General features: G+C 36.7%; 1 protein-coding gene across 2 annotated transcripts; it reads left to right on the forward strand.

The window, feature by feature from the left end:
- Nucleotides 1–1,722: 1,722 nt before the first annotated feature.
- Nucleotides 1,723–11,941, forward strand: LOC122073630 (protein SUPPRESSOR OF GENE SILENCING 3-like). Of its 2 annotated transcripts, none has more exons than XM_042638239.1 (7): nucleotides 1,723–2,023; nucleotides 2,617–2,676; nucleotides 6,417–7,529; nucleotides 8,360–8,654; nucleotides 9,106–9,350; nucleotides 10,669–10,826; nucleotides 11,461–11,941. In XM_042638239.1, the coding sequence occupies exons 3-7, from the start codon at nucleotides 6,435–6,437 to the stop codon at nucleotides 11,693–11,695; spliced, it is 2,028 nt and encodes a 675-aa protein (XP_042494173.1). In that variant the 5' UTR covers nucleotides 1,723–2,023; nucleotides 2,617–2,676; nucleotides 6,417–6,434; the 3' UTR covers nucleotides 11,696–11,941. The 2 variants fall into 2 exon arrangements, with proteins under 2 accessions (XP_042494173.1, XP_042494172.1); XM_042638238.1 differs by having other exon boundaries at nucleotides 1,723–2,014.
- Nucleotides 11,942–13,883: the final 1,942 nt, after the last annotated feature.

Below are 13,883 nucleotides of genomic sequence, written 5' to 3' on the forward strand. Positions count from 1 at the left end.
ATTCGGGTGGATCTATCTCGATACTTGACCCTATATCCCAAAATTGGTATTGCCGCCTACGATTCTAATATGGCATTTGATCCATAAGATCCGATATCAATTTCTTGAACCATCTTATGAATCGATGATACATATCCATATCAATTTCGAAACTGAACATATCTAGAGATGTAAACAAACTGATTATGAATAAGATGTAATGGGATCAATATATTCCCCTACCATATATAGGTACCCCTAATATAGGTACTCCGTAAACTAATACGAATGCAAATCAAATTCGAAATTTCGACCATCCACTTGCATCATTGACTTGTGTAACTCATACCTTCATCCTTGGTGGATACTTAAGAGGGTAAAAAAGGCCACTCCCTTGGGTCATCCCTTGATCATCCTTGGTCTAGCCAACTCCATGGCTTATCCTTGGCCAAGCCAACCCCTTGGTCATCCTTGGCCTTGTCGACCCCTTGGTCATCCTTGAAAAAACCAACTCCTTGATTAGTCCTTTATCAAGCCGACCCCTCAGGTTGACATGCCACCTTGGTCTCTCATCAGACCGACCTACCACCTCAGTTCAACGCACAATCAAGTAAGGCACCCAACAATATGCACACATCCACTCCTACATTTAAGGAACGTGACCAGTGATTATAGGAGCAAGACTCAGGTCGTTACACGTCACCGGAAGCATCCACCCTTCTCACGATTTGTACCTCCAAGATCAAAGAAGAATATTCCTAGAACATGCCATGGGATCCAGAATATTCCTAGAATCAGAGAGCCATTCCTCTTAAAGACTCTCCACAAACGTCTCTCATTCTCTCTTCATCAGCAGCCTATAAATACCAAGGTAAGCATCTATCACAAGGGATCGAACACTTTTTTTTTTTTACTTAAGCTCTCTTGAGCAAACTGTTGTGAAAATATCTGACTTAGACATCGGAGAGTTCCCTATCGGGTCAGCCCGGCTCTCCCTGCCTTCTCTTCAGTGTAGATTGACTGGAGCATCAGGAGCTACGAAGAAGATCGGCTGATCAATTTTTACCGCATCAGATACAATTCGATCTAAATCCATCTCTCAGTTGTCTTCGCTTTTTTACTTCATTCTCTGGAACCTATCATTATTTTAAATAACTCTTAATAAGATTATTGGCTACTTAATTTTTTTTCTTGGAATAAAGAATACTGCCCACTAGCATTGTGCATCTAAGTCTATACACAATAGGTGTAGAAAGACCTTGTTACCCCTTGTTGAAGATGCTTCCACACGATGGCGTATACCTGCACTAGCAAATGGCGTTCTCTTGTCCTGTTTTATTATTCGTTAGCTATTTATTCAAATTAGGTAGTTATTTTTCAGATTATCCATATATGAATACGCTTAAAGAACACGAAAATATATCAGATTTGAATTTTTAACTATTCATTTACATGTTCTATAAATATTCGATCCGATACCGTAAATTAATTTTATTTAATTTTTTTTGGTAAATTCCATGTAATCTCAATAATCTTTTTTAATCAGACACCTCTCTCCCTCTCTCTGTCTCTCTCACAAAAGACACAAATCTCAGCGGTCTCCAGTCCAGCTCTAGTGCGTGTCTTCTCCAGTAACTCCCCTCATTCGGTAGGTTTCTTCGTTTTCACAATTATCAATCGAAATTGAACAAATTTCAAGTCCGGGGTCTTTATACTAGACACTTTAGCACTGAGCCCGTGAGGCGCAACTATAAAAGCAGAACCTGCTGCGTTTCTCTGTTGCTTCTGTTTCATTTCCTCCAATAGAGCTATTTCGTCGGTCAGTCTCTGCAAACCCCTTCATTTTCTTGGATTTCCGTTTCTCCATTCTCGCATTTGATATTTCATGGCGACGGCGATGATTCTCTTCGCTCTCTGACTGCTCTTCGCTCTCTGACTGCACTTTCACTGCGAGTCGATTCGTCTCCTTCACATTCGCCGGCAGACGAGACGGTTCCGGTGACGATCGGACTGAACTGTAGTTGAGACTTTCTAGGTCAACTGCGTATGATGTTTTCTTTGTACTTGTTTACTATCAGTTCTTATGTGCAGCATTCATCTCTGTGTCTGTGTAGCTTTGTTTCTCTGTGTCTGTACGATTTTTTTTTTTCTTTAAACGATTCTGTGTTCATTCTTTGAGCTACTTCTCTCTTGCTTTAGAGATCTTTCATTCTTTTGTGTTTTTTTTTTAATCAAGAACGAGCACAGGTTTGGACTCTACCTCTTTGTTTTTGTGCTTGAAGTTACATGGTATTTCTCTTGATTCCGGATCATTTGTGAGCTTCTTGTTTTGAGCTTCATGTAAATATAACTTTGAATCAGTCAAGCAGTCGCTATGGCTGATTTGTGTGTATTGCTTATCCTTCCTCTGCTTTCTCGAGTAACTGTTTTTTTTATTTAGGGAGACATTTCTTTGGATCTCTCTCCTCTTTCGCTCTGAGATTTTTCTCTGTCAATGAGACTTTTTTCCCCCTTTCTGATGTTTTTTGTTCTCCTCACTGCATATGGATTGTTTTATGTGGAACCTACTCTTTCTCTCTCTGATTTTCACTGTTTCTATGCATTTTCTCTGCTCAAGGTGTTTTTACTTTCTCGCAGGTAGTGATACATCCTACTTGGAGGAGCAGGTTCTCACACGTCAACGACAGAGACAAAGCTGTTAGTTACTTTTCCTAGTCACTCGTTTGTTTTTTCTATTCTTTTAAATTTTCTTGTAGAATTCTATTGACGCCTAGCATTGTGATCATCCGCAGTAGCTTTTTCTTGTTCTTGTTATTGATTTTAAGGTATATGAAATCCACCATCTATTGTTGACACTCATTGGCTAACGAAGGAAAATCTAAAGATTCTAAACACAAGCATTTAAATCTGTCTGTCTGTCTGTCTGTCTCTCGCTCTCCATGGGAACCATATGCCTGTCCAACGTTGATCTATTTTCTTGCTCGGTAAACCTGGGCCTAAGTTATGCTTCTAATTAGGTGGTTATGTTTGGCTTAAGTAGGCCATTCCTAGAATTCTATAATTGTTAATCGCATGATCAGTGCATATCTTTCTTTTTTCCTTGATCTAGAAATCTGTTTTGAATGGTTTCACTATGGTTTAGAGTTGCGGTGGTTGGATGTTTATATGACTTCTGATTTGGATGTATATGACATAGTATATTAGGTCTACCTGATGAATCCATTACCTGAAATTTTATTTATGCTTTTCTTTGTTCATGACAAGAATCCATGCTATGCTTTATGAGCTCCATTATTGTTTCTTCTTGATGAATTTATCACATAAATTCCATACCATGTTTATGTTCATGAAAATAAAATCCGTACATCACTTCCTAATTCACTTTTGATGGATCAACGTTTTCGGTTGATCTTCCCTTCGTTGGTTTCTCATTTGTTTGTTGTGAGTTTGAGAGTCTAATATTTGTAGATGCTATGTGGGTTAGTATCGATTTTGAATAGATATTTGGTTGAATTTTAAAATATGGTTCTCTTTTATTTTCATTTAATTCCCTCATGTATGGCACATTGAATGTCAACCTCTGGGTTATGTTTGAAGATGAACAATGATGATGCTTGCTATTCAAGGCTAACAAATATACCTTATGCAAAGATGGTCTGTACATTTCTTTTTATTTCCATGAGTTATGAAGAGAAAATATTGAAGATGAATATTTTGCTGCTCAACTTGCAAATCCTTATCCCAACTACTTCAGTCAGCTACATTAATCATGTTCCACCATTGTGCTTGATTCATGGAGTTTAGTATAACAACTCTGTTGCTGTATTTGGATAAACCGTTGAATAATGGTAGGAATTGGAAGTTTTGGATACTCAAATGATTATATAAGGGTTGAAACCTTCATAAATTTTCATTTGGAGTTTTTCGATGGAACCTTTGTTGTTTATGGATGTAAAGAAATACACTAGAGTGATGTTATTGTAAATGTAGGTTTATCTTATGGGATAGAATGACAAAATATCCCCAGGTCATGTGTTAGGGAATTCTTACAGTACTCTGAAGGGGCTGAGCGTGACTGACTGCTTGAGAGTTCAATTGCTGGGTGGAAACTTGTTATCACAATTTTATACAAGGAATAATTTTTTTTCACACTAAGTTTATGCCTCAATATGCCCCCGAATGACTCTGGTGTTTGCTATCTGTATATTTCTCATGCCTTCTGCTTTGGAAGTTTGATTTTTCATTATGAGGGGCCATGAATGGATCCAGTAATGGTGCTTTCCACCATCAACTTTGCTGTCTATAATTCCTATGAAATGGGCATCTTTTTAGGCTATGATGACACTTGATTATCGATTTCCTGCCTCGACTGCATCAGCTGGGACATAATTTTACTTTTTTGGCATTGTTGTGGCACTAATTAAAATTGTTTCATGCATTGTTTATATGTGTTCTTTGTGCACAGCCATGAAGAAATCTTTTGTGTGCACGTGTGTGTGTTTTCTTGATAGGTCAGCACAATCAAATCTTCTAATGTTAGCTTTTTTATTTTTGTTATCCCAAAAGATTAGAAGGGGCTTAAAAAATTATTGGCCTGTTACTCAGCAGGTTTAGTTGTTTTAGCAAGCTTATGATTGTTACAAATTAAATGGAAAAGGTGAGCCTTATGTTTTCAATGAGAAAGAAGCATTTTGATAAGGGTTTTCAAGGAGCATCCCCTTTGAGGAATTTAATGATGTCATCATGTACTTGTTGGGATTAATATTGAGTTACTAACCGTTTCTTTGATATTATCTGCTCCAGTTCTGTGAAACCTCTTTCTATTGCTGATTGTGACACTGAAATTTTTTCTGCTAAAACAAAATAGCATGTAGGGAGTTTTACCTATTTGTAACTCCTACTCTTATAAAGCTTTAGGACCCAATCCCAGGAAAGACAACTAAAATTCTTAAGGTTAAGGGGAGGGGATAGGACATAGCCCTTTGTGCATCAGTGTTGTGTTGGCTTCTCTGTTGTTGCTATTGTATTTGGCCATTTTGAAGTTTGATTTTATCATAGTTTGTTACTTAAAAATGCAAATTTCATGAGTAGTGAATCAGTGGTATATCTGAATTTCTTTCCTGTTTTCAAGAATTTGAATCTTAGATCTAAATTGCAAGGACAAATGCTCATGCCTATTTAGTGCAGTAAATTGCCGGTTTCGATCATATTTGGGATTTTTTGTTTTGCGTGCTGGTACATCTTTCTGGTCAGCAAATTGTTTTGGCAATGCATTTGATTTATATGTTTAGTTCACAATGTGAACTTGAAGTTATTCTCTACTGGTATTTAGTCATCCTATCTCTGCACATTTTGGAGCATCTGTGGTAGAATTGAACTGCTGCCTATATTTTGGCAAGGGAACTCCATATCTCTCACTTGATTCAGCATTTCAGCATATCTTTCTGATGGTTCTTTTGATGTAGCTTATGATTATATATGATCACATTTAAAATTTTGGGGATAACTCAAGTGGCTTTTTAAGATAATCTGCTACCTGAACATTTCGTAGAATGTCCTGTAATTGACATGATTTTTTTCTTAGCATAGAAATAAATAATTAACTGAAGTGGGTGGGTTCTGCTGCTTTGAAGTCTTATATATCTGGTGAAAGACAATGTTGTTTCTTTACTGTAGTATATGTTGTTTGTTACTGGGAATATAGATGCTCTCTCTTGTTTGCCCCTGGATGGATATTCTTTTTCACATCTTTGCTTAAATTTGGTTTCTGTAGGACATAATTCTGTTACTTGCTTGAGTGGTGGTTGAAAATATTTGAAACCAGTTTATTTTTGCTCTTTTTCTTTGAAAGGGATTTTTTATTTAAAGGTTAAGTGTATTACATTCAGTACTTATTTCACTTTGATGGCAATAATTTCTTTAGGGAATGAACTGATGTGTGGTTTCAGTTGCTATAATAAATTCAAGTTTTTGGGTGTGGCAGGCCAATGTTTCATGCTTTTTACTGTGTGCTTTTCTGTTGCACATCTCACTTGACTACAGGGTCATCAGGAAAAAAAAGAACATTTGTTTGGAATGTGATCCAGCATTAACTATTGCTGCCTTGGTTTTCTTCTACTTAAAATAATCATTATCATCAGTTATCATCAACTATCATATATACTTAAATGTCTTTGTTTGTGTATTGTGTGTGGAGGATTTTTGGGCTATTATTTTTTGTCCTTCCAAAATATGTATTTGAGACAGTTGAGGATTAAGATCATTTGATGATGTATGTTTACCTCTTATCTGTACCTGTGGCATGAGTGCTGGTCTACTGTTGGTAGAGTGCCTTTGTGGTTTAACTAATTGGGATCTCTTGTATCTTCCTAAACAAATGTTGTTTATGACTTTCTTTAGATTTTTTGACTAGTTTATACTGAAACAAAACAATGCAGGTACTTTGCAATACTGACATGGGAGGTGGCAAGCAACCTGTTGCTGGTACTTTTAGTTCATCACCAAAGGGTAAAAGTGTGAGCACTCAGTATGGGCAGCCATCTGGAGGCACTGTCTCTGGTAACAACAGCCCCAAGGTAGACCAACTGAGTCATGTTGTGGCAGGCATCAGCCTGGATAGTGCACAAGATGATGAGTGGGAGGTTTGTGCAAGGAAGTCCAAGAACCGGGCAGGAACTGGTGCTGCAAAACCATGGGGCCCTCAGAGCACTGGTCCTAAAGCCTGGGGCCAACCAGATACAGTGTTTAAGCTGGGTCTGGCCAATAATAGTGGATCAGGTAGGAGTCCTGGTGGTGCATGGCAGATACAGGTTGCTGATCCAAGGAAACCAGCTGGAAGAGGAAACCTAAAGGCCAATTCATCTAATAGAGGATGGGAGAATGCTTACAGGGCACCACCAGCTGTTATACCTCCTCCCTTGCAACATGGAAGGCATTGGGCCAATCGACCTGGCGGACAACCTGGGGCTTTAGAAGATGGCCGGGGAAATGATAACATCTCTAAAACTCATACAGGATCTGCTGGAGGAGAAGAGTATGGGTTTGACACGAGTGCACACCATGATGATGATGACGATGACGATGACAACGACAATGATGCAGTGGATGATGATGATGATGATGATATACTAAGTGATGACTATGATTCTGATGAAAGCCAAAAAAGCCATGAGACTCTAAAGAAGAGCAAGTGGTTCAAGGTATTTTTTGATGCCTTGGACAAGTTGACCGATGACCAGATAAATGAACCTACGAGGCAGTGGCATTGCCCAGCGTGCAAAGATGGCCCAGGTGCTATTGACTGGTACCGAGGCCTGCAGCCATTAATAACACATGCAAAGACAAAAGGAGCGAATAGGGTGAAACTCCATCGCCAATTAGCTGAATTGTTGGAGGAGGAGCTACGCAGGAGGGGAGCTTCAGTTATACCAGCTGGGGAAACTTTTGGCAAATGGAAAGGCCTGAAACAGACAGTTACTGACAAGGAGATAGTCTGGCCACCTATGGTTGTCATTATGAACACGAAACTTGAGCAAGATGATAATGATAGGGTACAGTTGCAATTTTCCGTTTGCTTTAGTGATTCCATGATATTTTCTTTGCTTCTTGGTTACCTCCTTAAACAATTGCATGCCATGTCTTTCAAGATTGAGATTCTAAGCAAATTGTATTGAGATGAATCCAATTTTCCAGATTACATATGTTACAAATTATAGATCTGGATTTGCCTTCATTTTTTTTGGACAGCTTTAACTTGGGTTCCATATGTTCATGGACCAGGATGCGATCACCAGTTGAAAAGGGAAAATCATTGCAAGCTACATAATAAATGTGGTTATGCAAAAAAGCAGTTCATTTTGACCGTCCATCATAATAAGCTTCTCTAGATGGATTAGTTGTATACTTTATGGATTGGGCACGTGTCAAATTTTAAACTCAAATTCGATCAAATACTCACCTATGTATGTCCGTGCATACCTTTATTTTTTCATCCATCCATGTTTGTCCATGCACCCTCTCATGGTCTACATTTTCAAGGGTCTACCGATCCACAAAAAAAAAAAAAAATTGGGCCCCTTGGTCTGCACGTGGCATATTTTTGGACATGAGAAGCTTAACAGGATGTGCCATTCTGGATAACTTTGTCAAATACTTGTTGAAAGGAATTAGTTGTTTATAGGTACTTTATAGTAGTTTGGTACTTTATAGGCTTTAAAACAAAATTGTATGCTACGTTATACAATTTATACCATCTTCGTGATCATTGTACTGTGCACTTTTGCATTGTAGTGCCCTTTATATCATCCTCATACCCTGTAATTGGCTTTCCTTACTATCATTTTATATTTCAGCTTTTCTTTGTCCTGTCTGATTGTTGCAGTGGATAGGAATGGGTAATCAGGAACTTCTTGATTATTTTAGTTCATATGCGGCAGTCAAGGCTCGGCATTCCTATGGTCCACAAGGGCATAGGGGAATGAGTCTACTCATATTTGAGAGCTCTGCGGTTGGTTACGTGGAGGCTGAGCGGCTGGACGATCATTTTCTCAAGGAAGGAACTCATAGGGATGATTGGGATCGTCGTCGGGTGCTTTTTTCTGCCGGTGGGAAACGTCAACTGTACGGTTTTATGGCATGCAAACAAGATCTGGATCTCTTCAACCAACATTCTTATGGTGCGATTCTTCCTTTGCCTAATTTATGTGTTCATTCTCATATATGTGTGATGGTCCTGACTTTTAGAATGACTTGTTTGGTTGCAACTGCACTTTTCTTTCCACATGTTATTGGGCCATTGTTCTCCATATATATTAATTTAGTAGTAAACAATAATGATTCTTACCTTCCAAATATATATTAATGTTTATTCGTAGGTGGTGGTGGCTTGTGTCAAGACTTTCTGACTTGCTGAACTATCATGTATGCTTGTATAGGGTACTGTGTTTGCAGGGAAATCCTACAGTGATTCTAATTATCTGGTTAATGCATTTCCTTTCATTCAATTGCATGGTATCATTGAACTCTAAATTTTACCAACTTATATACGATTCTGGTTTACAGTTCTAATCATTAGAGTTTCAATTCCCATAGTTTCTACTTATTTTCTGATTGGATATAATTAATTAGGCAAGTCGATGCTGAAATTTGAAATGAGGTCCTACCAAGAAATGGTTGTGGGCCCAATGAAGCAAATGAGCGAAGATAATCAACAATTGTTATATTTTAAAAACAAGGTGGCAAAAGAACAAAGGCGTTCAAAGTTTTTAGAGGAATCATTTGAGGTATTGAATGAGAAGCTGCGGAAGACAACGGAAGATAATCGCATAGTGAGGCAGAGAACGAAAGAGCAGCATGAACAAAACAAAGAAGAGGTAAATTTTCTGACATTATGTTAGTGAATGACTGCTGCATGTTCCCTGTGTTTTGTTGCCTATTGTGGTATTGCATTGGTTGTGTAGGGCATATGAACAATCTGAGCTGCACAAGCTGTCGATCCAACTCCAATGGTTGGTTATATCGACTTCTTGATACTAAATGATGACACATTAGTAGGAAACATTTTAACATCTATTTGTGCACACATGATGTGTTGGCCTGTTAGAAAGCCTAGAACTCCTACTTTTGTGATATGCCAGTCCTGAATATTTACTAATTGCTAACTTTTGTTATCTATTGATAATAAGAGGTAAACTATGATAGAGGGACAAATTCTATTTATGGTGTTGGATGAAGTAATGGCAAGTTAGAAAGGAATTTTAGGAATCAAATTTGACGACTCCATGTTGTGCTGTTTTCCACGACCTCTAGTCAATGGGAAAGAGTCAATATCATGACAGATCAATTATCTCATTTGCATTTTAAATATTTAATGATACCTTTAAGTTTACTGTTAAGTATTAAAAAAAAAAGAAGTAAACTTCCTCATTGAGCTTCTTGTGAAAGTCTAATGGGAGTTTATGGGACTCGTGAATATGTACTACATCCTTTGGATTTTACATATCAGTCGATTATAAAGCCATTTTTCCCATCCTAGAGAAAAGTGTATGCATATACTCTCCCATTGTCGTCTAGCTTTTAGCCTTTGATTCCTGTTCCAGGCAGTTTTGCTTGGCAGCTTATAGGAGACTTCTGCCAAATGCTTAACAAGACTCAAGTATCAAAAGCATCAATAACTCAAATATCCCAGATCAATACTACACGAATTCATAAATATTACAAAATACACCTTTTGTTTTTAGTTATCTGCTTATTTATTCTTTATATGTTCATATATTGGCCCAATAGAAATATGCAGACTCTAATGTAGGGGGAAAAAAAAAATTCAGTGATAAGCCAACACCACAACAAAAAAAAGTGGATTTTGGTTCATGTTCTTGTACAAAGCTTATCCGTTTTATCACCTTTCAGTCACATAAGAAATGGTACGATTGTTCAATGATATATGCCTTATCAATGATTTGTTTTTTGGATGAATGTTGAGGTATATGTAATTCTCAAAATGTCTTCCTAATTTTTGGTGGACCTATGCCTTGCTTTTATTAATTATAGTGTTCCTGCAGACCTAGAATTGGTTGTATCAGATGTCATCTCTAAGATGGCACAGACAATGTTTGCCAATATTTTTCTTCCTAGGCTCACTAATATACTCATAAAATGTTTTAGTAACATTTTTTTTACATTTTTTACTAGATGGACTACCAAGAGAAGTTTTACAAGGATCAAATTGGGTTTATTCAACAATCTATAGTGGACAGGGAGAAAAACTTTGAGGAACAGCTACAGGAAGAACGTAACAAAGTGACACAATCAAGTGCAAACGCCACATCCAAAGAGGTCCAGAAACTAAGGTATGATGCTTTATATCCTTTAATAGTAATCTCAGGTTAGGATGGATGATAGGCACCTTTTGTTTTGACTTGATACAGAACACACTTCTTAATTTGGTCCAAGTGATGGGAAACAATTACTATTCTTTTGTAGGTTTCCTAAATCTGTGGTAGTTTTATTTTATTTCAGTGATTGGCGATGTCTTGAGTTTGTACTCTAGATATTTTATTTGCTATGTTTCGCATGCTTGTTTGGAATGATGGGTCCTACCATATAAGCAGAACATATAATCATATGGCCATAGCTGATTTTACAAGATGCAACAGTTTAGTTGTCTGGACATCAAATCAGATTGGTCTTTGAGTGTTGGAGAACTCCACAGTAAATTTGTGATGGTTTAAACAAAATGTTGTATGTTTGGCTTGTTGGAAACAAAAAATCCACCAATATTCTCTTTCTATTTTAAATGTGTTTGGCAAGATGCATGTATGCCTCTCATAAAGAAGTCGTCTATCAAAAAGAACAGGAAAAGTGATTAGTTCTTCAGGTTGAATTGGATAATCAAGGGTTGCCTTAAATATCCGCCCTTGTTCGAAACTGTGGTCTTTTGTTTTATTCATGCTCATAAAAGGCCACGGATTATTGTTTTTCCAGGAGTGAAGAGATTGCAAGGTTCATTCATGCCCAGGAAAAGGAGGTAGAAGAATTTGAAGCGGAGAGAGAGAAGCTTATAAGATTGCATGAGACCAAAAAAGCTGAGATGAAGATGAGGCATTATGCAGAGGAGATTGAGCTGGAGAAGGAATTTGAAACTTCAATGACTGAACTGATGTCCAAATACACTCCAGGTCACTCCAAGGAAGGCAATGACAGCAACGCTCAGGAGTGATATGTGGTACATGGTATCCCAGAAACTAGTACTCAAATAGCTCATAGAACGAACCTTAGACCTTTATTCTTCAGTCTTTATCTCTCTTTCCCTATTGAACAGATTTTATAGTAGCGGATATCAGTTACAAACCAGAAGCATGGTTATGAAAACAGTCAGTGTAGTGTGGGAAACACTGCATCAACTCTATATGCTTTTCTTATAGGAATATAAATTCTGGTGGTGAGTGTTTTGGGGATTTCAAAATTTCTATTCTCTTTGTTGGATGCCTGGTTATTTCTTTCTTCTTTTAGAGCTTTGTGACTTTGTCTGGTTGCAAGAAAATAGAAGTGAAATCAATTTTATAATCATGATAGTGTAATCTCTATTTAGTAATTATACTTTTTAGTTTTTCACCCCCCAAAAAAATTATACTTTTTAGTTGTGATAAGTAAATTTTAGTTACTGAATTTGGAATATTTTAAAGTTAATAATTGTACATCATGTGAGGCAATTGATTACAAAAATTCACTTTGAAGTGCTGTTTTTTATTTCACTTCTGTGTCTTATATTTCCATTGCAACTAGAGGGAGCCTCAAAGGATTCAGTTGGGATTTAGGATTCGATGGGGAATGTAGAAATGTTGGGAGTCTATGTTGTACAAGGGAAAGGCTCCCTTTATGGTCTATGTTGAGAAGCATCAACATGGTCAGGCACCTCAGGGCATCTGTGGTTAAATCTATCATTGGGAGGCATTCCCTTTGTAGCTAATTGTCAAGCTTTAGGTCTGAAATGTCAAGTAGTTTTGTATTTTCATATCAACATGTAGTAGTAATAGTAGTAGTAGCAGTAGTAGAGATCATTTCCATTGAAGCTGATACTTTCTTTTCTGTGATTTTTTGGCACAATGGTTATTGTGTTTTTGCTATATCAAATGTTGCATTTTGTCATAATTATTGACTTTTAATGATCTTTTCGTCAAAATGACCACTTTGTCCACTACACGGCAGATCATTAAATCAGAAATGCAATGGCTATGTTTGGTTGTAAGGGGAATTAAAGGGAAGGAAAGTGAAAAATTTTATACTAAAAAAAGAAATATATGTAATCATTACCCATGTGATTTTAACATGAACTTCAAATCATTCCATATTTGGTTATAAAATTTCACTTTACTTTGCATCTAAAATCATTTATTATAACATGTAAAATAAAAATTACATAAAAAATATATCAGTACTAAATATGGTTAAAAAAATTAAGTAGTTTAAATAATCATATGGGATAATGATTATAAACATTTCTTTTTAAGTTATGAAAATTTCACGTTCCTTCCCTTTAAATTCTCATTGCAACCAAATGATGCCAATATGAAATGGGAGACCTAGATACCTGTATATGTTTCCTCCTTTTTCAGTAGAGATTGAGGGCAAAGAGTGAGGAGGAGGCCAAGTCTTGGACATTACTTTCATTTTTTTAATGGAAAAATCTTCATGTAATCAAAGTTGATGAAAACAAAATTATAATCCTTATATTTTGTCTTTTTAGTAAATTATTTTTTATTAATTGAAAATATATTCTAATGACAATTTCTGAAAATGACAGAATGATAAGTTGCATTGTAAATATTTTAAAAATCATCTTTTACCTTCACTCAAATAACTGGGAATAAAATGGGACAATAAAAAAAAAATTAAAATTTCTCACTGCACCTCCTTGGTGACAAGAAGCTGCACCAGTTGCAAAAGATGAGTCGTTATGTTACTATAGAAGCTGCACCCTTTGCATTATATCATCACAAATTTCACAAAAAATTGACTGCACTGTAGGTCCTACAAGCTTAGAAGCGAAAACAAAACACAATGTTCGAAGCTTAAAACATTATGCATACACAAAGGGGCGATGATGCAGTTTTAAAAGCCTTACATGACCTTCGTTTGTCTTAATGTGGGAGTATTGAGCCAGCCCACCTTGCGTTAAGAATGATATACCCACCCCACATTACCTGAAGAATGATACTATCCTTTTAAGGGATTACCAAAACAAAAAAATAATCCTTAAGGTTTTTAAACGTCCCTAAAGCCCTAATCATGCAATTGAATTGATCATTTGCGTTATACCTCCAAAATAAAATAACCCCCAATCACATAAGGTGCATTTCAATATGTAATTACACGCGTTAGTCCGAAGACTATACTCATTATCAGAC

The sequence above is a fragment of the Macadamia integrifolia genome, chromosome 3 (genome assembly GCF_013358625.1).
Source record: "Macadamia integrifolia cultivar HAES 741 chromosome 3, SCU_Mint_v3, whole genome shotgun sequence".
Lineage (NCBI taxonomy): Eukaryota > Viridiplantae > Streptophyta > Magnoliopsida > Proteales > Proteaceae > Macadamia > Macadamia integrifolia.

Excerpts from the sequence above, each read along its gene's own strand:
- LOC122073630 (XM_042638239.1), top strand. The coding sequence starts at position 6,435 with ATGGGAGGTGGCAAGCAACCTGTTGCTGGTACTTTTAGTTCATCACCA. Across the intron at positions 7,530-8,359 it reads AGCAAGATGATAATGATAGG|TGGATAGGAATGGGTAATCA; the intron begins GTACAGTTGCAA and ends TGATTGTTGCAG. Across the intron at positions 8,655-9,105 it reads CTTCAACCAACATTCTTATG|GCAAGTCGATGCTGAAATTT; the intron begins GTGCGATTCTTC and ends ATAATTAATTAG.